General features: G+C 35.6%; 2 protein-coding genes across 2 annotated transcripts; both read left to right on the top strand.

Annotated features, from left to right (window-relative positions):
• The first annotated feature begins 20,112 nt into the window (after positions 1 to 20,112).
• Positions 20,113 to 22,260, top strand: LOC139855234 (DExH-box ATP-dependent RNA helicase DExH15 chloroplastic-like). The gene is made up of 3 exons (XM_071844472.1): positions 20,113 to 20,524; positions 20,830 to 20,852; positions 22,168 to 22,260. Exons 1-3 carry the CDS (start codon positions 20,113 to 20,115, stop codon positions 22,258 to 22,260), a joined length of 528 nt encoding a protein of 175 aa, XP_071700573.1.
• A 1,069-nt stretch (positions 22,261 to 23,329) lies between these two features.
• LOC139855236 (pentatricopeptide repeat-containing protein At4g31070, mitochondrial-like) lies at positions 23,330 to 25,675 on the top strand. The gene is made up of 3 exons (XM_071844473.1): positions 23,330 to 25,270; positions 25,367 to 25,472; positions 25,558 to 25,675. The coding sequence occupies exon 1, from the start codon at positions 23,330 to 23,332 to the stop codon at positions 25,151 to 25,153; it is 1,824 nt and encodes a 607-aa protein (XP_071700574.1). The 3' UTR covers positions 25,154 to 25,270; positions 25,367 to 25,472; positions 25,558 to 25,675.
• The last annotated feature ends 813 nt before the right edge of the window (positions 25,676 to 26,488 follow it).

A 26,488-nucleotide genomic window follows, 5' to 3' on the forward strand; every position in this document is an offset into this window, starting at 1 on the left:
TAGTGAATGCAATAATTATACATATACATATATAACCTACTTATTTGCAATCACTTACACAATTACCGCATACACGCTAGCAATATAATTAGCATACCATCGCAAGGTATAACGCTAAATATCCAATACGCAAGCTAGCACAAACAATAGCATATAACTCGAACAATATAATATGCTACACTACAACACATAACCATGGTTAACCAATCGCACAAGGGAACGGTACTTGAAAGACCGCCGGAGTTCATAACATCCATTAGTGTTACTTAAACACCGCGTAATCACTAATCCCCTGGGTGATGTCTTGAACACCGTGACTAACTCACCCCCATGACAATGTGGCGTCTTGAACACCGCGACGATTCCACATGTCAATCAAAACAATGAGTGGTGTCTTGAACACCGCGACAATTCCACTCCCATGACAATGTGGTGTCTTGAACACCGCGACAATACCACATGTCAATCAAACAATGAGTAGTGTCTTGAGCACCGTGACAATGCTACTCGTTACTTAGAATGTGGTGTCTTGAACACCGCGACAATTCCATGTTCATACTTCACAAATAAATACATTATATACGTACACGCATAATTATTCCACTCACCTTGTGAACTCGAGCATTACAAACCATGCGCGAAATCTCCACCACACGCAACCGAGCAAGATTTTACCTATAATACGCATATAGGTATACACATAATCAACATACAACCTCATTTGGACTCCTGACCCACCCAAATGAACCATAAGTGCAAAATACACCCTTTTGCACTTTTAACGCTACCCGAAGGTCTAAAACTAACAAAACTAGTTCCCGCATTCCCAAAATAGCCAAATACATCAACTTTAACCTTTAAACGCATAATAGTTCGCATTTTACACAAAAACCCATTCCATGGTTGACCAAGTTTGACTTTATTGCCAAAACACCAAATTTCAACCCAAAATCATTTTCAACGATTAACTTACATCCAAACACGTCCTTTAACACTTAACACTAGTGTTTAAACAATCGTTTGACCAAAACTAGTGTCATCATCAAGTTTGACCCAATTCAATTTACCCATTTTGATCAAAGTCATTAAAAATGCCCAAACTAATCAATAATCACTAACACAAGTGAAAATGGCCCTAATACACCAATTAAACCAAATCACAAGTGTTAAACCCTTAACTTACCCAATTTGACACATATACCCTAATTTTGACCAAATTCAAAATTATTCAACCCAAATACATCCAAAAGGGTTCCAACACTTCCAAAATTACTAAACTGAGTGATTACACCCATAACCAAAGCCTAATCATGGCCAAAACGTTAAACAACCCAAAACCCGCCATGTATAAAAAATAACTAGTTTCCATAAACCCACTTCATCATCTAAATGGGTTTTACAACTAAAAAGCTCAAAACCCTAACTTGAATATCAAATCATAAAGATGAATTTCAGAGTTAGAACTTACCAACACTACCACAACGTAGCCGTGAACGAGATGAACAACTTTAACACTTGAGGTTTGACCCGAAACACCCTTCTTCTTCTCCAAATGGAGCTCTCTCTCTCTCTCTCTCTAAACTCTCTTCTCTCTCTCTAGGGTTGAAGATGAGAGTGTTTGGTGTGTAAATGAGGATAAGATTGAGATTGGATCAGTTTTAGAGGCTCAAAACCGACCCCCCAAGTGAAAAGACTCAAATACCCTTCATTAAAACTCAAAATATCAAGAAAATCACCAAAAATGCGTTTCCAGCCGCAATTTGCACCTACTGGCCGCAAATTACGGCCAGACGCAAAATTGGCCGCAAGAATACGCCCATTTGGGCGCTGAAGAACTCCAGCCAGCCGCAATTTGCGCCTGGGCCCTTTTTCGCATTTTTCTGACACTTGTTTTCCTCGTAACTTTCAAACCGTAACTCCGTTTTCGACGAATCAAATATCGTTGGAAACATAATAAGATTTCCTTTCTAATGGTAAGGTTTTGAAATATCAACTCAAAATTTATTTGGAGTCGAAAAGGTACGTACACACCTTGTAACTCAAACAACGTCCAGTTTTCTTCGACATTCGAACAAGAAACACGTACACGCTTGGTACACTTCATTCACTCATTGTACAATCATCTTTATACTATTATACAACCAAGTATGAACATTCTAAAGATCAATCACGTACCTCGGACATGTATGATGAAAAACGGGATGTTACAAAGATGTTTGACTCCACTACCAAGTGGATATAAAAGAGAACTAGACAAGATGTTTGGTAAATATCTGACTCCACTACCAAGTGGATATAAAAGAGAACTATACAAGAAATAGTAATCGACTCCTTTTTTTCCTTTTTTTCTTTTCTTTTCAACTAGCAATCGGAGTAATACTCCAGAAACGAGTAATCGAAATCACGAGACTGACCATCGGACAAGAAAACCGGCGGTGGAGAGAGATCCACGCTCCCTCACGCGTCGGCGAGTGGCGGCGACTGGTGGTGATAGGCGGCGCGTGGGGTGGCTTATGGCTGTCGGAAGTTTTTCGTTTTTTTCAGAAATACAATTCGGGACCTTCTGGGACGTTTGGCGAGGGTGGTGAGATCTAAAAGTGACTTCGAAATGTTTCAATTTGGAGACAGAAGTGATGGCTGCGGGTTGGGCTGCGGGTGGTTATGGTGGTGGTGGTGACTCACAGACCTGACTCAAAACACTCATAGGTACGCTCTGATACCATGAAATTTAATATCTATAAACATCTAAACTCTCTGTAATCTCATCTCACTTCATTGATACGTATTTACAACATACAACAAGGATATATATTGACCCAAGATACAAGACCTGTCTGCCCAATAAATGCACCCCAACTAACTACATTAATTGCACCGTTTCAACTAACTACATTAATTGTACCGACTACCTACTAACATTAAATGTGTATATGTATGCCTTATGTATTGTAACACAAGGTTATTATGATGTGCACCTATGGACGAAGAGGGTACATTATCTATACCAAAGTTACCTCCTGCCAAAGCCAACTTATCAATAATAGAATCAACAACTGTGATCTTGTCACCGTTCCACACCGCCTGATTCACCTTTGCGAGCAAATCTAAAGGAAAGCCATCACAATGCATACGATTAGAAACGTCGAAGTCAGAAAGTTCGCTGACCCGGATACAAAAACCATTCGAGCTGAGATTATTCTTAACCTCCTTGACTTCATTACTCACAAGCTTTGGACTACTCATTTCAATAAAAATGTATGCGATGCCGATCTGTTTAAATTGAGCAGAGATAGAGGAGATGTGAAGTGCCTTGCCAAAAGTCAAAGCCATCTCCATGATATTTTCCGGCGAGTAAAACTTGACCGGAATACCGAAACTAGCAATCCAAGAATAACGGAAAAAACCTTCGGCCTGACTAGAAAAGGGATCGATTATAAGCAAATCGTCCACTTTAGGGTGATCGGCAGTAAGTTTTGTCATGTTATCATTGTCCATACACACCACAACGAAACCGTATAAACCCCAATTACAAACTTGCATCGCAAGAGCACCTCTTCTAGATAAACATGCAACAAGTTTGTCATCCGAAAACGGTTGTGAATCCACCAATAAAAGACTGTGCCTAAGAGAATTCATGAAGTCGTAATTGACATTGAGGTTGATCCTCATCACCGGAGCCCTAGAACTAGACACCGAAACAGATTTAGGACCAAAAGTATGCGCCCGATTTGCCCAACCCACAAAAATCGCTTTACCGAACAAAATGCCCCCCGTTCATGGACCGAATAGCCTCTGCTGCAACTTCTGACGAATCGTACTTAATGAAGGCATATTGACGATCTAACCAACACTTAACTTCAACGAAAGAACCAAATTTCCCAAAAGAATCTTGAAGCACGACCTTGTTAAAATTAGGGCGCAATCTACCTATGAAGATGGTACACCCACATATATCACCGTTAGCCGGAGATGTCACGCCGGATTAGATAATCCTAGGCGGGGAATGGTTATCGGAGACCTGACCAGGGTAATCAGACAGGTTAGGGGAAAAGAGGGAGGAATAGGGTGGTCAGTCGGAGGTGGAAGGGTGGTGTTAGGTGGCTGAAGGGAGGTGTTTGGTGGCGGAGATGAGATGTTTGGTGACTAAAAAGAGGGTGCAGGAGTGGTGGTGACCAGAGGCGGGAATTGAAAAGGGTTTTGGATTTCAAAAGAATTTGAAAAAAAAGCAGGTTGACCACTCATTTGAAATGTCCCGTTCTTATTGATTAAAAACGTTCCATATTAATTGATTTCGTTGCAAGGTTTTGACCTCTATATGAGACGTTTTTCAAAGACTGCATTCATTTTTAAAACAAACCATAACCTTTATTTCATAAATAAAGGTTTAAAAAGCTTTACGTAGATTATCAAATAATGATAATCTAAAATATCCTGTTTACACACGACCATTACATAATGGTTTACAATACAAATATGTTACATCGAAATCAGTTTCTTGAATGCAGTTTTTACACAATATCATACAAACATGGACTCCAAATCTTGTCCTTATTTTACTATGCAACAGCGGAAGCTCTTAGTATTCACCTGAGAATAAACATGCTTTAAACGTCAACAAAAATGTTGGTGAGTTATAGGTTTAACCTATATATATCAAATCGTAACAATAGACCACAAGATTTCATATTTCAATACACATCCCATACATAGAGATAAAAATCATTCATATGGTGAACACCTGGTAACCGACATTAACAAGATGCATATATATAAGAATATCCCCATCATTTCGGGACACCCTTCGGATATGATATAAATTTCGAAGTACTAAAGCATCCGGTACTTTGGATGGGGTTTGTTAGGCCCAATAGATCTATCTTTAGGATTCGCGTCAATTAGGGTGTCTGTTCCCTAATTCTTAGATTACCAGACTTAATAAAAAGGGGCATATTCGATTTCGATAATTCAACCATAGAATGTAGTTTCACGTACTTGTGTCTATTTTGTAAATCATTTATAAAACCTGCATGTATTCTCATCCCAAAAATATTAGATTTTAAAAGTGGGACTATAACTCACTTTCACAGATTTTTACTTCGTCGGGAAGTAGGACTTGGCCACTGGTTGATTCACGAACCTATAACAATATATACATATATATCAAAGTATGTTTAAAATATATTTACAACACTTTTAATATATTTTGATGTTTTAAGTTTATTAAGTCAGCTGTCCTCGTTAGTAACCTACAACTAGTTGTCCACAGTTAGATGTACAGAAATAAATCGATAAATATTATCTTGAATCAGTCCACGACCCAGTGTATACGTATCTCAGTATTGATCACAACTCAAACTATATATATTTTGGAATCAACCTCAACCCTGTATAGCTAACTCCAACATTCACATATAGAGTGTCTATGGTTGTTCCGAAATATATATAGATGTGTCGACATGATAGGTCGAAACATTGTATACGTGTCTATGGTATCTCAAGATTACATAATATACAATACAAGTTGATTAAGTTATGGTTGGAATAGATTTGTTACCAATTTTCACGTAGCTAAAATGAGAAAAATTATCCAATCTTGTTTTACCCATAACTTCTTCATTTTAAATCCGTTTTGAGTGAATCAAATTGCTATGGTTTCATATTGAACTCTATTTTATGAATCTAAACAGAAAAAGTATAGGTTTATAGTCGGAAAAATAAGTTACAAGTCGTTTTTGTAAAGGTAGTCATTTCAGTCGAAAGAACGACGTCTAGATGACCATTTTAGAAAACATACTTCCACTTTGAGTTTAACCATAATTTTTGGATATAGTTTCATGTTCATAATAAAAATCATTTTCTCAGAATAACAACTTTTAAATCAAAGTTTATCATAGTTTTTAATTAACTAACCCAAAACAGCCCGCGGTGTTACTACGACGGCGTAAATCCAGTTTTACGGTGTTTTTCGTGTTTCTAGGTTTTTAATCATTAAGTTAGCATATCATATAGATATAGAACATGTGTGTAGTTAATTTTAAAAGTCAAGTTAGAAGGATTAACTTTTGTTTGCGAACAAGTTTAGAATTAACTAAACTATGTTCTAGTGATTACGAGTTTAAACCTTCGAATAAGATAGTTTTATATATATGAATCGAATGATGTTATGAACATCATTACTACCTCAAGTTTAGTAGGTAAACCTACTGGAAGTGACAAGAAATGATCTAGCTTCAAAGGATCTTGGATGGCTTGAAAGTTCTTGAAGTAGGATCATGACACAAAAACAAGTTCAAGTAAGATTTTTACTCGAATTAAGATAGTTTATAGTTATAGAAATTGAATCAAAGTTTGAATATGAATATTACCTTGAATAAGAAAGATAACCTACTGTATATAACAAAGGTTTCTTGATCTTAGATGATTACTTGGAATGGATTAGAAAGCTTGGAAGTAAATTAGTAAACTTGAAGGGATTTTTGAAGTGTTCTTGAAGTGTTCTTCCTATGATGATTATAGCTTGATTCTTGAAGTGATTTTTGATGAAGATGATGATTAACTACTGGAAAAATACGTTCATAATAGTGTGTGTATGTGTGTTGAGAGAGAATTAGAAAGAGAATTGGAAGTGAAATGGAGTGAATGATGAGTGGTAATTGGTGAGTGGTGAGTGAGGTTAAAAGGAGTTCTAGTTAGTTGACTAGCTCATGGTAGAAGTTAAAATTGATTAGTCATACATGACATAATCAAGAGTGGAATCCCATGCTAGTTCCTATTGGTATATACTCATAGTAAGTACGTTTTGAAGCTGTGTATAATACGGGTAAGAATACGACTAGAATTTTTGATGAAAGAAAAGAATGGAAAAGTAACTGTAACCATTTTTGTTAAGTATGAGTGTTTTAATATATGTCTTGAAGTCTTCCAAAAGTATTTTAATACATCTAAATACACTACTTGTATATACATTTTAACTGAGTCGTTAAGTCATCGTTAGTCGTTACATGTAAGTGTTGTTTTGAAACCTTTAAGTTAACGATCTCAATTAATGTTGTTAATCCATTGTTTATTATATCTAATGAGATGTTAAATTATTATATTATCATGATATTATGATATATTAATATATCTTAATATGATATATATACATTTAAATGTCGTTACAACGATAATCGTTACATATATGTCTCGTTTCAAAATCCTTAAGTTAGTAGTCTTGTTTATATGTATATAACTCATTGTTAATATACTTATGGAGATACTTACTTATCATAATCTCATGTTAACTATATGTATATCCATATATATATCGTCATGTCGTTTTTACAAGTTTTAACGTTCGTGAATCGCCGGTCAACTTGGGTGGTCAATTGTCTATATGAAACATATTTCAATTAATCAAGTCTTAACAAGTTTAATTGCTTAACATGTTGGAAACATTTAATCATGTAAATATCAATCTCAATTAATATATATAAACATGGAAAAGTTCGGGTCACTACAGTACCTACCCGTTAAATAAATTTCGTCCCGAAATTTTAAGCTGTTGAAGGTGTTGACGAATCTTCTGGAAATAGATGCGGGTATTTCTTCTTCATCTGATCTTCACGCTCCCAGGTGAACTCGGGTCCTCTACGAGCATTCCATCGAACCTTAACAATTGGTATCTTGTTTTGCTTAAGTCTTTTAACCTCACGATCCATTATTTCGACGGGTTCTTCGATGAATTGGAGTTTTTCGTTGATTTGGATTTCATCTAACAGAATAGTGAGATCTTCTTTAGCAAAACATTTCTTCAAATTCGAGACGTGGAAAGTGTTATGTACAGCCGCGAGTTGTTGAGGTAACTCAAGTCGGTAAGCTACTGGTCCGACACGATCAATAATCTTGAATGGTCCAATATACCTTGGATTTAATTTCCCTCGTTTACCAAATCGAACAACGCCTTTCCAAGGTGCAACTTTAAGCATGACCATCTCTCCAATTTCAAATTCTATATCTTTTCTTTTAATGTCAGCGTAGCTCTTTTGTCGACTTTGGGCGGTTTTCAACCGTTGTTGAATTTGGATGATCTTCTCGGTAGTTTCTTGTATAATCTCCGGACCCGTAATCTGTCTATCCCCCACTTCACTCCAACAAATCGGAGACCTGCACTTTCTACCATAAAGTGCTTCAAACGGCGCCATCTCAATGCTTGAATGGTAGCTGTTGTTGTAGGAAAATTCTGCTAATGGTAGATGTCGATCCCAACTGTTTCCGAAATCAATAACACATGCTCATAGCATGTCTTCAAGCGTTTGTATTGTCCTTTCGCTCTACCCATCAGTTTGTGGATGATAGGCAGTACTCATGTCTAGACGAGTTCCTAATGCTTACTGTAATGTCTGCCAGAATCTTGAAATAAATCTGCTATCCCTATCAGAGATAATAGAGATTGGTATTCCATGTCTGGAGACGACTTCCTTCAAATACAGTCGTGCTAACTTCTCCATCTTGTCATCTTCTCTTATTGGCAGGAAATGTGCTGATTTGGTGAGACGATCAACTATTACCCAAATAGTATCAAAACCACTTGCAGTCCTTGGCAATTTAGTGATGAAATCCATGGTAATGTTTTCCCATTTCCATTCTGGGATTTTGGGTTGTTGAAGTAGACCTGATGGTTTCTGATGCTCAACTTTGACCTTAGAACACGTCAAACATTCTCCTACGTATTTAGCAACATCGGCTTTCATACCCGGCCACCAAAAATATTTCCTGAGATCCTTGTACATCTTCCCCGTTCCAGGATGTATTGAGTATCTGGTTTTATGAGCTTCTCTAAGTACCATTTCTCTCATATCTCTAAATTTTGGTACCCAAATCCTTTCAGCCCTATACCGGGTTCCGTCTTCCCGAATATTAAGATGCTTCTCCGATCCTTTGGGTATTTCATCCTTTAAATTTCCCTCTTTTAAAACTCCTTGTTGCGCCTCCTTTATTTGAGTAGTAAGGTTATTATGAATCATTATATTCATAGATTTTACTCGAATGGGTTCTCTGTCCTTCCTGCTCAAGGCATCGGCTACCACATTTGCCTTCCCCGGGTGGTAACGAATCTCAAAGTCGTAATCATTCAATAATTCAATCCACCTACGCTGCCTCATATTCAGTTGTTTCTGATTAAATATATGTTGAAGACTTTTGTGGTCGGTATATATAATACTTTTGACCCCATATAAGTAGTGCCTCCAAGTCTTTAATGCAAAAACAACCGCGCCTAATTCCAAATCATGCATCGTATAATTTTTTTCGTGAATCTTCAATTGTCTAGATGCATAAGCAATCACCTTCGTTCGTTGCATTAATACACAACCGAGACCTTGCTTTGATGCGTCACAATAAATCACAAAATCATCATTCCCTTCAGGCAATGACAATATAGGTGTCGTAGTTAGCTTTTTCTTCAATAACTGAAACGCTTTCTCTTGTTCATCATTCCATTCAAATTTCTTCCCTTTATGCGTTAATGCAGTCAAGGGTTTTGCTATTCTGGAAAAGTCTTGGATGAACCTTCTGTAGTAACCAGCTAGTCCTAAAAACTGGCGTATGTGTTTCGGAGTTTTCGGGGTTTCCCACTTTTCAACAGTTTCTATCTTTGCCGGATCCATCTTAATACCTTCTTTGTTCACTATGTGACCGAGGAATTGAACTTCTTCCAACCAAAATGCACACTTTGAAAACTTAGCGTACAATTCTTCCTTCCTCAATACTTCTAACACCTTTCTCAAATGTTCACCGTGTTCTTGGTCATTCTTTGAGTAAATAAGTATGTCATCAATGAAAACAATGACAAACTTGTCAAGGTATGGTCCACACACTCGGTTCATAAGGTCCATGAACACAGCTGGTGCATTAGTTAAACCAAACGGCATGACCATAAACTCGTAATGACCGTAACGTGTTCTGAAAGCAGTCTTTGGAATATCATCTTCTTTCACCCGCATTTGATGATACCCGGAACGTAAGTCAATCTTTGAATAAACAGACGAGCCTTGTAGTTGATCAAATAAGTCGTCGATTCTCGGTAGTGGGTAGCGGTTCTTGATGGTAAGTTTGTTCAACTCTCGATAGTCGATACACAACCTGAATGTACCATCTTTCTTCTTGACAAACAAAACAGGAGCTCCCCACGGTGATGTGCTTGGTCGAATGAAACCACGCTCTAAAAGTTCTTGTAATTGGCTTTGCAGTTCTTTCATCTCGCTGGGTGCGAGTCTGTAAGGAGCACGAGCTATTGGTGCAGCTCCTGGTACAAGATCTATTTGAAATTCAACGGATCGCTGTGGGGGTAATCCCGGTAATTCTTTCGGAAATACATCGTGAAATTCTTTTGCAATGGGAACATCATTGATGCTCTTTTCTTCAGTTTGTACTTTCTCGACGTGTGCTAGAACAGCATAACAACCTTTTCTTATTAGTTTTTGTGCCTTCAAATTACTAATAATATGTAGCTTCGTGTTGCCCTTTTCTCCGTACACCATTAAGGGTTTTCCTTTTTCTCGTATAATGCGAATTGCATTTTTGTAACAAACGATCTCTGCTTTCACTTCTTTCAACCAGTCCATACCGATTATCACATCAAAACTCCCTAACTCTACTGGTATCAAATCAATCTTAAATGTTTCGCTAACCAGTTTAATTTCTCGATTCCGACATATATTATCTGCTGAAATTAATTTACCATTTGCTAATTCGAGTAAAAATTTACTATCCAAAGGCGTCAATGGACAACTTAATTTAGCACAAAAATCTCTACTCATATAGCTTCTATCCGCACCCGAATCAAATAAAACGTAAGCAGATTTATTGTCAATAAGAAACGTACCCGTAACAAGCTTCGGGTCTTCCTGTGCCTCTGCCGCATTAATATTGAAAACTCTTCCGCGGCCTTGTCCATTCGTGTTCTCCTGGTTCGGGCAATTTCTAATAATGTGGCCCGGTTTTAAACATTTATAACAAACTACATTGGCATAACTTGCTCCGACACTACTTGCTCCGCCATTACTCGTTCCGACACCATTTGTTCCTTTCGTTCTATTAACCCCTGGTCCGTAGACCTCACAATTCGCCGCGCTATGACCATTTCTTTTACACTTGTTGCAAAATTTGGTGCAGAACCCCGAGTGATACTTTTCACACCTTTGGCATAGCTGCTTCTGATTGTTGTTGTTGTTGCGGTTATTATTGTTGTTGGGATGATTGTTGTAGTTGCTGTTGTTGTTGTTGTTGTTGTTGTTGTTGTTGTTGTTGGGCCGTTTGTTGTAGTTGCGATTGATGTTGCGATTGTTGGGATAATTGTTGCGATTATTGTTGTAATTGCTGTTGTTGTTGTATTGGTGATTCTTATCACCGTTTTCCTCCCACTTTCTTTTGACTTGCTTCACATTGGCCTCTTCAGCAGTCTGTTCTTTAATTCTTTCTTCAATCTGGTTCACTAGTTTGTGAGCCATTCTACATGCCTGTTGTATGGAGGCAGGCTCGTGTGAACTTATATCTTCTTGGATTCTTTCCGGTAATCCTTTCACAAACGCGTCGATCTTCTCTTCCTCATCTTCGAATGCTCCCGGACACAATAGGCACAATTCTGTGAATCGTCTTTCGTACGTGGTAATATCAAATCCTTGGGTTCGTAACCCTCTAAGTTCTGTCTTGAGCTTATTGACCTCGGTTCTGGGACGGTACTTCTCGTTCATCAAGTGCTTGAATGCTGACCACGGTAGTGCGTACGCATCATCTTGTCCCACTTGCTCTAGATAGGTATTCCACCATGTTAACGTAGAACCTGTGAAGGTATGCGTAGCGTACTTCACTTTGTCCTCTTCAGTACACTTACTTATGGCAAACACCGATTCGACCTTCTCGGTCCACCGTTTCAATCCGATCGGTCCTTCGGTTCCATCAAATTCCAAAGGTTTGCAGGCAGTGAATTCTTTGTAGGTGCATCCTACACGATTTCCTGTACTGCCAGATCTAAGGTTATTGTTGGTATGTAGCGCAGCCTGTACTGCGGCTATGTTTGAAGCTAGAAAAGTACGGAATTCCTCTTCATTCATATTCACGGTGTGTCGAGTAGTCGGTGCCATTTCCTTCAAAATAGTCAAATGGAACAAGTTAATCATACAGAATATTAAGAGTAGTTAATAGTATTTTGTAGCATAATCTGAACTCATTTATAAAAGCTTTTTCTTCATATTAGCGTTTTATAAGTTTAAATTCGGGTAGTACCTACCCGTTAAGTTCATACTTAGTAGCTAATATACAATTCAACTACTACAATTCTATATGAAAAACTGATTGTAATAATATTTCGCGTTCAAACTTTTATACAATATTTTACAAACTTACAATACCGCTTATTTTGCATAAAGCATGAAATATAGCACACAATAACTTTGATACAAGATAGTTGTGAAGATAATTCTAGCTAGTACATAAGTCGTTCAGCAAAGGCAATAAAGACACGTAATTCATACGTCCAGAAACAAGTCATGCATTCTGGTTTTACTAGGACTACTTCCCATCCTTGGTCTTGTGGAACATAACCGTTATGGCTGTTGATAAGACAGCGTGTTGTAACGTCGTCAAAGGGACGAGGGTTACGTAATGACCAACAGTCTCGTAATAACCTAAAAACCTCATTTCTTACCCCAATTACCGACTCCGTCACTTGTGGGAACGTTTTGTTTAATAGTTGTAGCCCGATGTTCTTGTTCTCACTTTGGTGAGAAGCGAACATTACTAATCCATAAGCATAACATGCTTCTTTATGTTGCATGTTAGCCGCTTTTTCTAAATCACGAAGTCCTATATTCGGATATACTGAGTCAAAATAATTTCTTAACCCGTTGCGTAAAATAGCATTTGGGTTCCCCGCAATATATGCATCAAAGTAAACACATCGTAACTTATGGATTTCCCAATGTGATATCCCCCATCTTTCGAACGAAAGCCTTTTATAAACCAAGGCATTCTTGGAACGTTCTTCGAATGTCTTACAAACTGATCTCGCCTTAAATAGTTTTGCCGAGGAATTCTGACCGACTCTAGACAAGATTTCATCAATCATGTCTCCGGGTAGGTCTCTTAAAATATTGGGTTGTCTATCCATTTTGTGTTTTTATACTGTAAAATAGACAAGAGTTAGATTCATAAAAAAAAATACTTATTAATACAACCAATTTTTACATATATCATAAAGCATAAGCACACTATATTACATATATTACACCACACGAATACAACTATCTTATTCCGACTCGCTCGTTTCTTCTTGTTCGGTTTTGGTTCGTTTTGCCAAGTTTCTAGGGATATATGATGTTCCCCTAATACGAGTCGTCGTTGTCCACATTGGTTTAGAAAAACCTGGTGGTTTAGAGGTTCCCGGGTCATTGTTACAACTTAAGGACTTCGGGGGTTGACGATACATATAAAGTTCATCGGGGTTGGAATTAGATTTCTCTATTTTTATGCCCTTTCCCTTATTATTTTCTTTTGCCTTTTTAAATTCAGTTGGGGTAATTTCTATAACATCATCGGAATTCTCGTCGGAATCCGATTCATCGGAGAATTGGTAATCCTCCCAATATTTTGCTTCCTTGGCGGAAACACCATTGACCATAATTAACCTTGGTCGGTTGGTTGAGGATTTTCTTTTACTTAACCGTTTTATTATTTCCCTCACCGGTTCTATTTCTTCATCCGGTTCCGATGCTTCTTCCGGTTCCGATTCTTCTTCCGGTTCCGACTCTTCTTCCGGTTCCTCTTCGGGAACTTGTGAATCAGTCCACGAATCATTCCAATTTACATTTGACTCTTCATTATTATTAGGTGAGTCAATGGGACTTGTTCTAGAGGTAGACATCTATCACATAATATCAAACGCGTTAAGAGATTAATATATCACATAATATTCACATGTTAAAAATATATAGTTTCCAACAAAATTCGTTAAGCAATCATTTTTCAATTAAACACGGTCGAAGTCCAGACTCACTAATGCATCCTAACAAACTCGATAAGACACGCTAATGCAAAATTCTGGTTCTCTAAGACCAACGCTCTGATACCAACTGAAATGTCCTGTTCTTATTGATTAAAAACGTTCCATATTAATTGATTTCGTTGCGAGGTTTTGACCTCTATATGAGACGTTTTTCAAAGACTGCATTCATTTTTAAAACAAACCATAACCTTTATTTCATAAATAAAGGTTTAAAAAGCTTTACGTAGATTATCAAATAATGATAATCTAAAATATCCTGTTTACACACGACCATTACATAATGGTTTACAATACAAATATGTTACATCGAAATCAGTTTCTTGAATGCAGTTTTTACATAATATCATACAAACATGGACTCCAAATCTTGTCCTTATTTTAGTATGCAACAGCGGAAGCTCTTAGTATTCACCTGAGAATAAACATGCTTTAAACGTCAACAAAAATGTTGGTGAGTTATAGGTTTAACCTATATATATCAAATCGTAACAATAGACCACAAGATTTCATATTTCAATACACATCCCATACATAGAGATAAAAATCATTCATATGGTGAACACCTGGTAACCGACATTAACAAGATGCATATATATAAGAATATCCCCATCATTCCGGGACACCCTTCGGATATGATATAAATTTCGAAGTACTAAAGCATCTGGTACTTTGGATGGGGTTTGTTAGGCCCAATAGATCTATCTTTAGGATTCGCGTCAATTAGGGTGTCTGTTCCCTAATTCTTAGATTACCAGACTTAATAAAAAGGGGCATATTCGATTTCGATAATTCAACCATAGAATGTAGTTTCACGTACTTGTGTCTATTTTGTAAATCATTTATAAAACCTGCATGTATTCTCATCCCAAAAATATTAGATTTTAAAAGTGGGACTATAACTCACTTTCACAGATTTTTACTTCGTCGGGAAGTAGGACTTGTCCACTGGTTGATTCACGAACCTATAACAATATATACATATATATCAAAGTATGTTTAAAATATATTTACAACACTTTTAATATATTTTGATGTTTTAAGTTTATTAAGTCAGCTGTCCTCGTTAGTAACCTACAACTAGTTGTCCACAGTTAGATGTACAGAAATATATAGTTTCCAACAAAATTCGTTAAGCAATCATTTTTCAATTAAACACGGTCGAAGTCCAGACTCACTAATGCATCCTAACAAACTCGATAAGACACACTAATGCAAAATTCTGGTTCTCTAAGACCAACGCTCTGATACCAACTGAAATGTCCTGTTCTTATTGATTAAAAACGTTCCATATTAATTGATTTCGTTGCGAGGTTTTGACCTCTATATGAGACGTTTTTCAAAGGCTGCATTCATTTTTAAAACAAACCATAACCTTTATTTCATAAATAAAGGTTTAAAAAGCTTTACGTAGATTATCAAATAATGATAATCTAAAATATCCTGTTTACACACGACCATTACATAATGGTTTACAATACAAATATGTTACATCGAAATCAGTTTCTTGAATGCGGTTTTTACACAATATCATACAAACATGGACTCCAAATCTTGTCCTTATTTTAGTATGCAATAGCGGAAGCTCTTAGTATTCACCTGAGAATAAACATGCTTTAAACGTCAACAAAAATGTTGGTGAGTTATAGGTTTAACCTATATATATCAAATCGTAACAATAGACCACAAGATTTCATATTTCAATACACATCCCATACATAGAGATAAAAATCATTCATATGGTGAACACCTGGTAACCGACATTAACAAGATGCATATATATAAGAATATCCCCATCATTCCGGGACACCCTTCGGATATGATATAAATTTCGAAGTACTAAAGCATCCGGTACTTTGGATGGGGTTTGTTAGGCCCAATAGATCTATCTTTAGGATTCACGTCAATTAGGGTGTCTGTTCCCTAATTCTTAGATTACCAGACTTAATAAAAAGGGGCATATTCGATTTCGATAATTCAACCATAGAATGTAGTTTCACGTACTTGTGTCTATTTTGTAAATCATTTATAAAACCTGCATGTATTCTCATCCCAAAAATATTAGATTTTAAAAGTGGGACTATAACTCACTTTCACAGATTTTTACTTCGTCGGGAAATAGGACTTGGCCACTGGTTGATTCACGAACCTATAACAATATATACATATATATCAAAGTATGTTTAAAATATATTTACAACACTTTTAATATATTTTGATGTTTTAAGTTTATTAAGTCAGCTGTCCTCGTTAGTAACCTACAACTAGTTGTCCACAGTTAGATGTACAGAAATAAATCGATAAATATTATCTTGAATCAATCCACGACCCATTGTATACGTATCTCAGTATTGATCACAACTCAAACTATATATATTTTGGAATCAACCTCAACCCTGTATAGCTAACTCCAACATTCACATATAGAGTGTCTATGGTTGTTCCGAAATATATATAGATGTGTCGACATGATAGGTCAAAACATTGTATACGTGTCTATGGTATCTCAAGATTACATAATATACAATACAAGTTGATTAAGTTATGGTTGGAATAGATTTGTTACCAATTTTCACGTAGCTAAAATGAGAAAAATTATCCAATCTTGTTTTACCCATAACTTCTTCATTTTAAATCCGTTTTGAGTGAATCAAATTGCTATGGTTTCATATTGAACTCTATTTTATGAATATAAACAGAAAAAGTATAGGTATATAGTCGGAAAAATAAGTTACAAGTCGTTTTTGTAAAGGTAGTCATTTCAGTCGAAAGAACGACGTCTAGATGACCATTTTAGAAAACATACTTCCACTTTGAGTTTAACCATAATTTTTGGATACAGTTTCATGTTCATAATAAAAATCATTTTCTCAGAATAACAACTTTTAAATCAAAGTTTATCATAGTTTTTAATTAACTAACCCAAAACAGCCCGCGGTGTTACTACGACGGCGTAAATCCGGTTTTACGGTGTTTTTCGTGTTTCCAGGTTTTAAATCATTAAGTTAGCATATAATATAGATATAGAACATGTGTGTAGTTAATTTTAAAAGTCAAGTTAGAAGGATTAACTTTTGTTTGCGAACAAGTTTAGAATTAACTAAACTATGTTCTAGTGATTACGAGTTTAAACCTTCGAATAAGATAGTTTTATATATATGAATCGAATGATGTTATGAACATCATTACTACCTCAAGTTTAGTAGGTAAACCTACTGGAAGTGACAAGAAATGATCTAGCTTCAAAGGATCTTGGATGGCTTGAAAGTTCTTGAAGTAGGATCATGACACAAAAACAAGTTCAAGTAAGATTTTTACTCGAATTAAGATAGTTTATAGTTATAGAAATTGAATCAAAGTTTGAATATGAATATTACCTTGAATAAGAAAGATAACCTACTGTATATAACAAAGGTTTCTTGATCTTAGATGATTACTTGGAATGGATTAGAAAGCTTGGAAGTAAATTAGTAAACTTGAAGGGATTTTTGAAGTGTTCTTGAAGTGTTCTTCCTATGATGATTATAGCTTGATTCTTGAAGTGATTTTTGATGAAGATGATGATTAACTACTGGAAAAATACATTCATAATAGTGTGTGTGTGTTGAGAGAGAATTAGAAAGAGAATTGGAAGTGAAATGGAGTGAATGATGAGTGGTAATTGGTGAGTGGTGAGTGGGGTTAAAAGGAGTTCTAGTTAGTTGACTAGCTCATGGTAGAAGTTAAAATTGATTAGTCATACATGACATAATCAAAAGTGGAATCCCATGCTAGTTCCTATTGGTATATACTCATAGTAAGTACGTTTTGAAGCTGTGTATAATACGGGTAAGAATACGACTAGAATTCTTGATGAAAGAAAAGAATGGAAAAGTAACTGTAACCATTTTCGTTAAGTATGAGTATTTTGATATATGTCTTGAAGTCTTCCAAAAGTATTTTAATACATCTAAATACACTACTTGTATATACATTTTAACTGAGTCGTTAAGTCATCGTTAGTCGTTACATGTAAGTGTTGTTTTGAAACCTTTAAGTTAACGATCTCAATTAATGTTGTTAATCCATTGTTTATTATATCTAATGAGATGTTAAATTATTATATTATCATGATATTATGATATATTAATATATCTTAATATGATATATATACATTTAAATGTCGTTACAACGATAATCGTTACATATATGTCTCGTTTCGAAATCCTTAAGTTAGTAGTCTTGTTTATATGTATATAACTCATTGTTAATATACTTATGGAGATACTTACTTATCATAATCTCATGTTAACCATATGTATATCCATATATATATCGTCATGTCGTTTTTACAAGTTTTAACGTTCGTGAATCGCCGGTCAACTTGGGTGGTCAATTGTCTATATGAAACATATTTCAATTAATCAAGTCTTAACAAGTTTGATTGCTTAACATGTTGGAAACATTTAATCATGTAAATATCAATCTCAATTAATATATATAAACATGGAAAAGTTCGGGTCACTACATCATTTTTGAGAGAAAAAGTCTAATTGTTTCCTATTAGCAGACATATATATGACGTTATCAGAAATCAAGTACTACATATCATCTATAACTTATAATAATACGTATTGATTTGCCACGTGTCTACCTAATACCTATTCCCTACCCCCTATTCCACTAATGCCTAACAGCCTGACATCTGTCCACAATTCATTGGCCAAACTTTTTAACAATTAAAAAAAAAAAATTGGTTCGAACGTCACTTCCTTCTTCCCCATTCATTCCTTCCTTCCATACTCTCCATCCCTAAAAAACAATTAGGGTTTTCATGTAATAACACTAAATTGTCCACCAAAATAACAACATCTGCCACCAAATAATCTCGGATTTACTAAGTGGTTGCAGAATTAGGTTTTCTTGCATACGACCTCAATCAAATACCTATTTCAATAGGTCCGAAATCGAAAATCAAATGACTAACGGATTGAAGATCTGTTCAAGATGTGTCGTCCTACGCAATTGAAACTAGGTATTTCAAACTGTATCTTTCTAATTCGAATGATGCAACATGTGCAATTATAATTTGTTAATTATATTCAATAATTTATGTATCAACAGGTTATGGTCCCGCTTGAATTATAATATAGTGCATCATAAATCGTTTATGAGACTTTTGAACTATTTGAACTAATTGCTGCTCATGTGCAATTGTAGGAACCTGTGAAGGTAAATGATTAATTGTAGCAACTTCCTTTAGTATTCGATTATGATAACGTGCTATATGATTTTTAGATTAAGCTGATTATATATAATACCATAAAAACATGGGGCACATACAAAGATGTTTATGTAAATGTATATGTACATGTTTATGTAGGGTCTAAAGGTGTATATGGAGCTATGCTCGATCACAACAATGATATGGTATCGTCACTAGACTTTGATGATTTTCCGGATTTCAATAACTTCACGTCAACCCACGATTCGAATTCTTCCGATTTAATCTGTCTTGAGAGCATCTAAAGGCAAAGTAGGCTACGTTCATCTAAAGGAAAATAATTTTTTTTAGCTCAAAGGTATATACATTACTTATTCTTCTTTGTACGCAGTTGCATACTTTGAAATTGTACACATTTAAGTTATATGATTTTGATAATTGAATTGATCATATTGTATTTTGGAAGATTTGAAGAACATTTTGACTTGTATAAGTCAAACTGATGGTTGTTTCTGTCAGAAATGGAATTCTCTGTTTTTTGTTGGTATTGATATGTTAGAAGATCTTGGTTATCACTTTGGAGAAGATGTTTGAAGAGTCTTAGAATAGTTTTGCTATTTTTTGATATTTTGAAGGTCAGTTTGACTTTTATAACTCATTCCACCTCAGTCACCCACTTTTGGTCAACATCCGAGTACTCCCGTAGTTGCCGAGTACTCCCAAAAAAGTGCTGACCAAGTACTCTCTGAGTCGCGAGTTCTACAACCTTTAATTAACTTTATTATCTGCATCTTATCAATAATTTTATACTATTATGCGATTTCAGGTTCCACAAGTTATAGATACATTATGGAAACTTTAGACAAGGGACATGTTGCCTGAAGTTTGGTTTATCTTTAGCAGAAAAGGCTGTGACGTGGAAGTTCAGTATCTCGAAGAATACAAGCTATTAGACAAGTGTGAGATGAGTGAAGTTGATCTGGCCTTAAAACGATTTCGAATCAAGTATCCCGACGCTGTTCGGGAATCAGCTGTAAAGAGGATACTTCGAGGGGTTGCAGCTCATCATGCTGTTTGTTTACCTCTTTGGAAATCGTTTATCGAAGAGTTATTTCAAAGAAGGCTGGTTAAAGTTGTTTTTGCTACTGAAACACTTGCTGCTGGTTTCAACATGCCTGCACGAATGGCTGTTATTTCGCCACTTAGTAAAGAGAGTGAAAGTGGACGGGTTAACTTGAGTCCAAATGAGTTGCTTCAAATGGCGGGTCGGGCTGGACGTAGAGGTATATATAGATAGCAAGGGTCTGTCAAATCTTCTACAAATAAAGCTGGTAAACATACATGTGCTGTATACTGACTGATCATGTAAGTTTATCATCTACCTTTTTAATTATCAACAGTTGGTAAACAGCACATTTTAGGGTATTTCCATTAATGCCACTAAGTCACTAACAATATGCATTATATCCAATTAAAGAAACAATAACCATAGTAATATTTACTACTGTACATGATCGTTTTGTTTATATGGAATTAAATTTTTCAACGAACGTCCCTGTTCTATGGTAGATTATGCTTTTTTTGGCAGCTTTGTTAATTTTTGTTTCTACTGTATGTCATTTATGATGAATTGGGTGTCTATTTTGTTTTTCATGTGACCAGACTTCGTAAGTAATTAATCCCCTAAAAATTATTTTAATCAGGTATGTATATTACATTCGTTTAATAGTGGCAAAATGGGGAGGTTGGATGTTTTGTTTAACGAGTCAAAATAAGTACTTTCTTTACAAGGTGTTTGGTTTGAGTCGACTTATAACACATTTGTGGTGTTCGTAAAAATTATCAGTTGCATAAAATTGTTGAGCGTATAGAAGTGCATCAGTTTGCCCAGTTCGACTTATTTATTAAAATGGATCAATTTTTGGTCATATTCATCTCTAAATGGGTTACGTCACTCTATCCCACCCGTTTTGCCATGTTTACCAGTCACATTTACCTTCTCATTCAGCATTTGGAACAATAAAATCGGAAAAGTGTTGTATCAAAACTTGTGATATATAATGGTATTATTGGCATTTTGATACAACATTTTACGTTTCGATTTAGTTTAATTATAAGTCCCACGTACAACACACGGGCTCTTAGTCTTTTGATCTTTGAACCTCATGAAGATAGAAACCACTTGGTTGCAGTGGTAACCTTAAGTTACGAGCCTAACGAATGAGACAAAGTTTGTGGACAATTGAGATTCATCGATCCAGATCATTTTAAATTGCAATTTATGGTATATCCATATGTTACACATGTGATAAAAGACGTTCGATTGTGTACTTAATGTATAACACATACAATTTGTAACAACATTAACGTATTAGTATACTAATTTTTTAAGTCACCGTGCAACGCACGGGATCTTAAAGCTATACATATATATATGTTGTTAATGTATATCATTAACAATGTAGATGTTAAATGCATTAGTAAACATAATTTTATTTCGTAATTCCGAGTTTTAAAGCAACCAAGCAACGCACGGGCTATTAAAGCTAGTTGCAAATATAGTATAAAAGATATGTAAATCCTAAACTGATGTCTAACAACATGAAATATTTATATCTATCTATCTATCTATCCACATCCACATCCACATCCACATCCACATCCACATCCACATATATATAATTATATAAATATATAAATATACCAACATTACCTGTCTTAGGTGTTGAGGAAGAGAAATATTAGATGAGATTTTTTGTACAATGCATAACTAAATAAAACATCAGAACCAATGTATAGGATAACGTTTTAAGAGAATTAAAGTATGTGTGAGAGTTTGTGGATGGAATTTAAAGACAAGGGCCCCACTAATAATTCAAAGCTCTCAAACCAAATTACTATTACTGCTATTGACTTTTCATATTAGAGCAGCAGCCTGCAATGGATTAGTACTCCAATGTTAGCCTCTGTTCCAGAGTTCTGTTTTGAAGAGAAAGGAAGAGAAGCAGAAGGAAAATAAAAAATTTGTGTGTTCCTGAGTTTTAATTGGAAGGTAGTGAAAGGAGAGGGATTGATGATTTTAATCTAATTTTCCTCTCAATCCTTCCTTCCAAATTGAAAGGATCACAAATCATCCCCTTTCATTTCATTTCACTTCATTTCTTTTCTTTTCTTTCAAACAAAAACTCTGGAACAGAGCTAAACAGTTCATTGGTAGATAGATCTCTATTAGAATAGGGTTAAGTAAAAATCATCTTAACGATGAAGAACTTTTTTCTGTTATAAGATTTAAATACACTACAATTGCAGAGTCAGATTTTAAGCTTCTAAAAAGAGTCAAAGATTTGATGTTACAAGAATCACATTTTGAAGCTCATCCTTTATTACTCATTAAAGCTTGTTCCCTTTCTCAAATTTTATACATTACAAAATAAGATAGAAGCCTTCAAGAAAATGAGTTTGATGTCTTAATAATCAGAATGTTCACACCAACTAAAGTGATAAAGCCATACTTATATGAAGGACATTGTATCAAACACCTGATAGGCATATAATTATGTGAGGATACAAAATTCAATCACAAGAAGATGAGTATTAAAGTATGAAACAATTAAACGAAGGAAGAAAATTAGTACATAAATGAGACTTACAATACTTAGAGATGGTTAGATGCAGAGATTCACCATACTTAAAGTACCGGTGCTTTATTCTTTTCGGTTTCAAACACTGATTTACAGTTTCGAGCGAACGATTTTGAATACACAGTTTCAAGCTCTCTTTCACCGTTCACCGTTCACCGTTAACCGTTCACGTATGTTGTAAGTCTGGGAAGTGGTTCAGTCAAGATTCTGAACATAGGAAAAATTACTTGGCTGGTCCCTGTGTTTTACACCGTATATCACGAGGCGTCCCTGTATTTTGTTTTTGACTTGAATGGTGACTATAATTTACAAATGTTACGTGAGTGGTCCTCATTTTAAATGGTCGTCAAAAGCTAACGTTAAGTTACAGCACGTGCACAACACGTGAGGGTTCATTTGTTCATAAATTTTCATGACGGTTAATCATAATCATATCACATTTAAACGATGACCAATTTTTTTGTTAGAAGATTTTCATCCAATTCAATTGCACAGTCAGATTTCAAACTTGTTAAAAAATGCAAAGATTTGATGTTACAAGGATTACATGTTGAGGCTCTTCAACTTTACAAAAACCAACAACCCCATTTTCATCTTCACTCTTTCACTTTTGTTCTTCCTTCACTCATTAAAGCTTGTTCCTTTTCTCAAATTCATCATGGCCTTGGACTTCAGCTTCATTCTCATTCCCTTAAATTGGGTCTTGATTCAGAACCTATAGTTTCAAATTCAATAATCTCTTTTTATGCTAAAGTTTGTGATGTTGAATCAGCACGTAAGGTGTTCGATGAAATGCCTCAAAGAGATTTCATATCATGGAATTCATTAATAAATTGTTTTGTAAAAAATGGAAATTGTGTGGAAGCATTAGAGATCTTTAAAAAAATGTATGAAAGTGGGTCTGTTGCCAAACCTGAGTTGATTGCTAGCATTGTTTCTATATGGGCCCATTATGGGTGTGCAAGTGTAGGGAAAATGATTCATGCTCTTTCAATAGTTGATGAAAGATTTGAGAAACAATCAGTGTTTCTATCAACTGCACTTGTGGACTTGTATTGGAGGTCCGAGGATTCCGTGACGGCGTTTCGTGTTTTTGATGCGATGACGGATAAAAACGAGGTTTCGTGGACTACCATGATTGCAGGATATGTTTCAACTAATGATTATTTGATAGCACTTGATTGTTTTAGACGAATGCAGAGAGATGGTATTAAGCCTAATAGAGTGACACTAATTAGTGTTTTACCCGCATGTATCGAATTAGGTACAGTTAGTCTTGGCAAACAAATTCACGGGTATGCTTTTCGTTATGGGTTGAGTACAGATATACGTGTAATATCATCTTTAGTTCATTTATATTCAAAGCACACAGATTCATTACCTCATGCAGAAATACTGTTTGAAAAGTCAACGCAGAAAGATGTTGTACTCTGGAGTACAATAATCGCAGGATACTCTCAATTTAAACAAACTGCCGAGAAGTCAATCACACTGTTGAATCAAATGCGAAAAGATGGGATTCAACCAAACTTTGTAACCATATTATCAGTACTTACTGCTTGTACTAATATACCATCATTAGCCCTTGGATGTGGACTACATGGCTATGTGGTTAAGTCAGGTTTAGATTATGATATGTCCATAACAAACTCTCTGTGTAATTTGTACTCAAAATGCGGTTCACTTAAAGAATCACATCAAGTTTTTCGAGAAATGTCTGCACCAGATTGTATTTCTTGGAGTGCACTTATTAATGCATACGGTGTACATGGTTGTGGTGAAGAAGCCTTACAACTGTTTAGTGAGATGAAAGAAAAAGGTATAAAGTATGATTCAGTCACATTTCTTTCTGTGTTATCAGCATGTAACCATTCTGGGCTAATCGAAGAAGGGTGCAGATTATTTTCTGAAGCTGTAAAAAGTGAAAGTGAAATAGTAAATGTGGAGCACTACGCTTGTTATATTGATCTTCTTGGAAAGGCGGGGAAGATTGAATTAGCTATTGATGTGTTGAGAACAATGCCTATGAAACCTAGTCCAAAGATTATGAGTTCTTTAGTGTCTGCTTTTAAGATTCATGGAAGATTGGATTATGTGGAAAGTTTGTTAAGTTGGTTTGTGGAATCAGAACCTGGTAATGTGGCTAACTATACGTTGTTGATTATGATTTATGCTGAATTTGGAAAATGGTTGAATGTGGAAGGTATACAGAAGGATATGAAATTAAGTGGATTGAAAAAGAATTATGGGTACAGTAGACTTGAAAGTTAGTCCAGACTTTTCATTTAACTAATGATTTCTTTTGGAATTGAGCGGAGCTGCTGGTATATCGTGCTACCAATGGCACTCGAGGATTTTTGTTCCACCAACTTTTTCTGACATATTGAGGTTAAATGTTAGATTAATGATGTTTATTATACTGTGAATATTTATGTTTTTAAAACATATTTACCCTGATAATGTGTTCTCAATGTTCAAATTCAGGTGGTGTGCAAAGTGACTTTTACATCCAGCTATAGTTATCAAGTACAGTTATATTTTTCTATGGTATGAAGATCTTGGAGTTGACGACTTTGACCCTGAGCGTATGGTAGGCTTTTCTCTTACAAGCTTGTTATTGCGAATTGAATTGGAATATTACAATTGTCGTTTTAGCTGTTTGATGTTTGTTCCAGATATCTGTCAATAGTGAAAGATGAGGGGCTTGAGATCTCACAAACGGCACTTGATAAAACTAAGTCACAGGTGCATTATACAATTACTGCTTGATGGAGTTACTTAACTATTCACAGGTTCTTTTCTCTCCATAATTCGAGTTAAGTGTCTTAGGTATCAAACTAATGTAAAGATTGTGATCGTGGCCGAACAAATAACAAAAATAAAACAGAGAATGGCAAAAAGCCTGCGGCTTATTTTATTTTATTGCTAGAATAATTCAGTTGAAATCAGAAACAAGAATGCAGAATACGATGGCCACACATGCCTTATTTAAACACATAAAAGATAAGGATAACTATAACTAGAATTTGAATTTAAACACAAGTTGAATCCTGATAGAATTCCAAGCCGTAAGCTAAACTTCTGCTCCACTCCAGACGATTATTTGGTTCCAGCAATCGGCCCAAACATGTATTCACCGAAATAATCTTGAAGCCCAATAGCATTTTTCTTCTTTCGTTGATACACTTGGGCCCATTTGTCCTGGCCCACATCTCCATTACGAATCCCTGCATCATCCTCCCCTCCTTCGAAAGGACTCGACCTCGAGTCTAGATCCTGTTCATCACCACTAACATAGGGAGAAAGATCTGCAACATTGAAAGTTGCAGACACATTATAGTGGCCCTGTAAAAGCAATCTTGTAACATTGAAAGTTGCAGACACATTATAGTGGCCCTATAAAAGCAATCTTGTAGGCATTGTCGTTCATCTTCTTGACAACCCGAAAAGGACCATCTGCACGCGCGGTTGAAGCTTTCCAAACCGACCACCCGGGATCCGTTCTTTTCGCAGGTATATCCAAACCAGATCACCTTCCTGAAACACAACTTTCTTACGACGCTTATCGGCATGTTCTTTATAGGCCTGATTTTGTTTAACCATACG

The sequence above is a fragment of the Rutidosis leptorrhynchoides genome, chromosome 6 (assembly GCF_046630445.1).
Source record: "Rutidosis leptorrhynchoides isolate AG116_Rl617_1_P2 chromosome 6, CSIRO_AGI_Rlap_v1, whole genome shotgun sequence".
Lineage (NCBI taxonomy): Eukaryota > Viridiplantae > Streptophyta > Magnoliopsida > Asterales > Asteraceae > Rutidosis > Rutidosis leptorrhynchoides.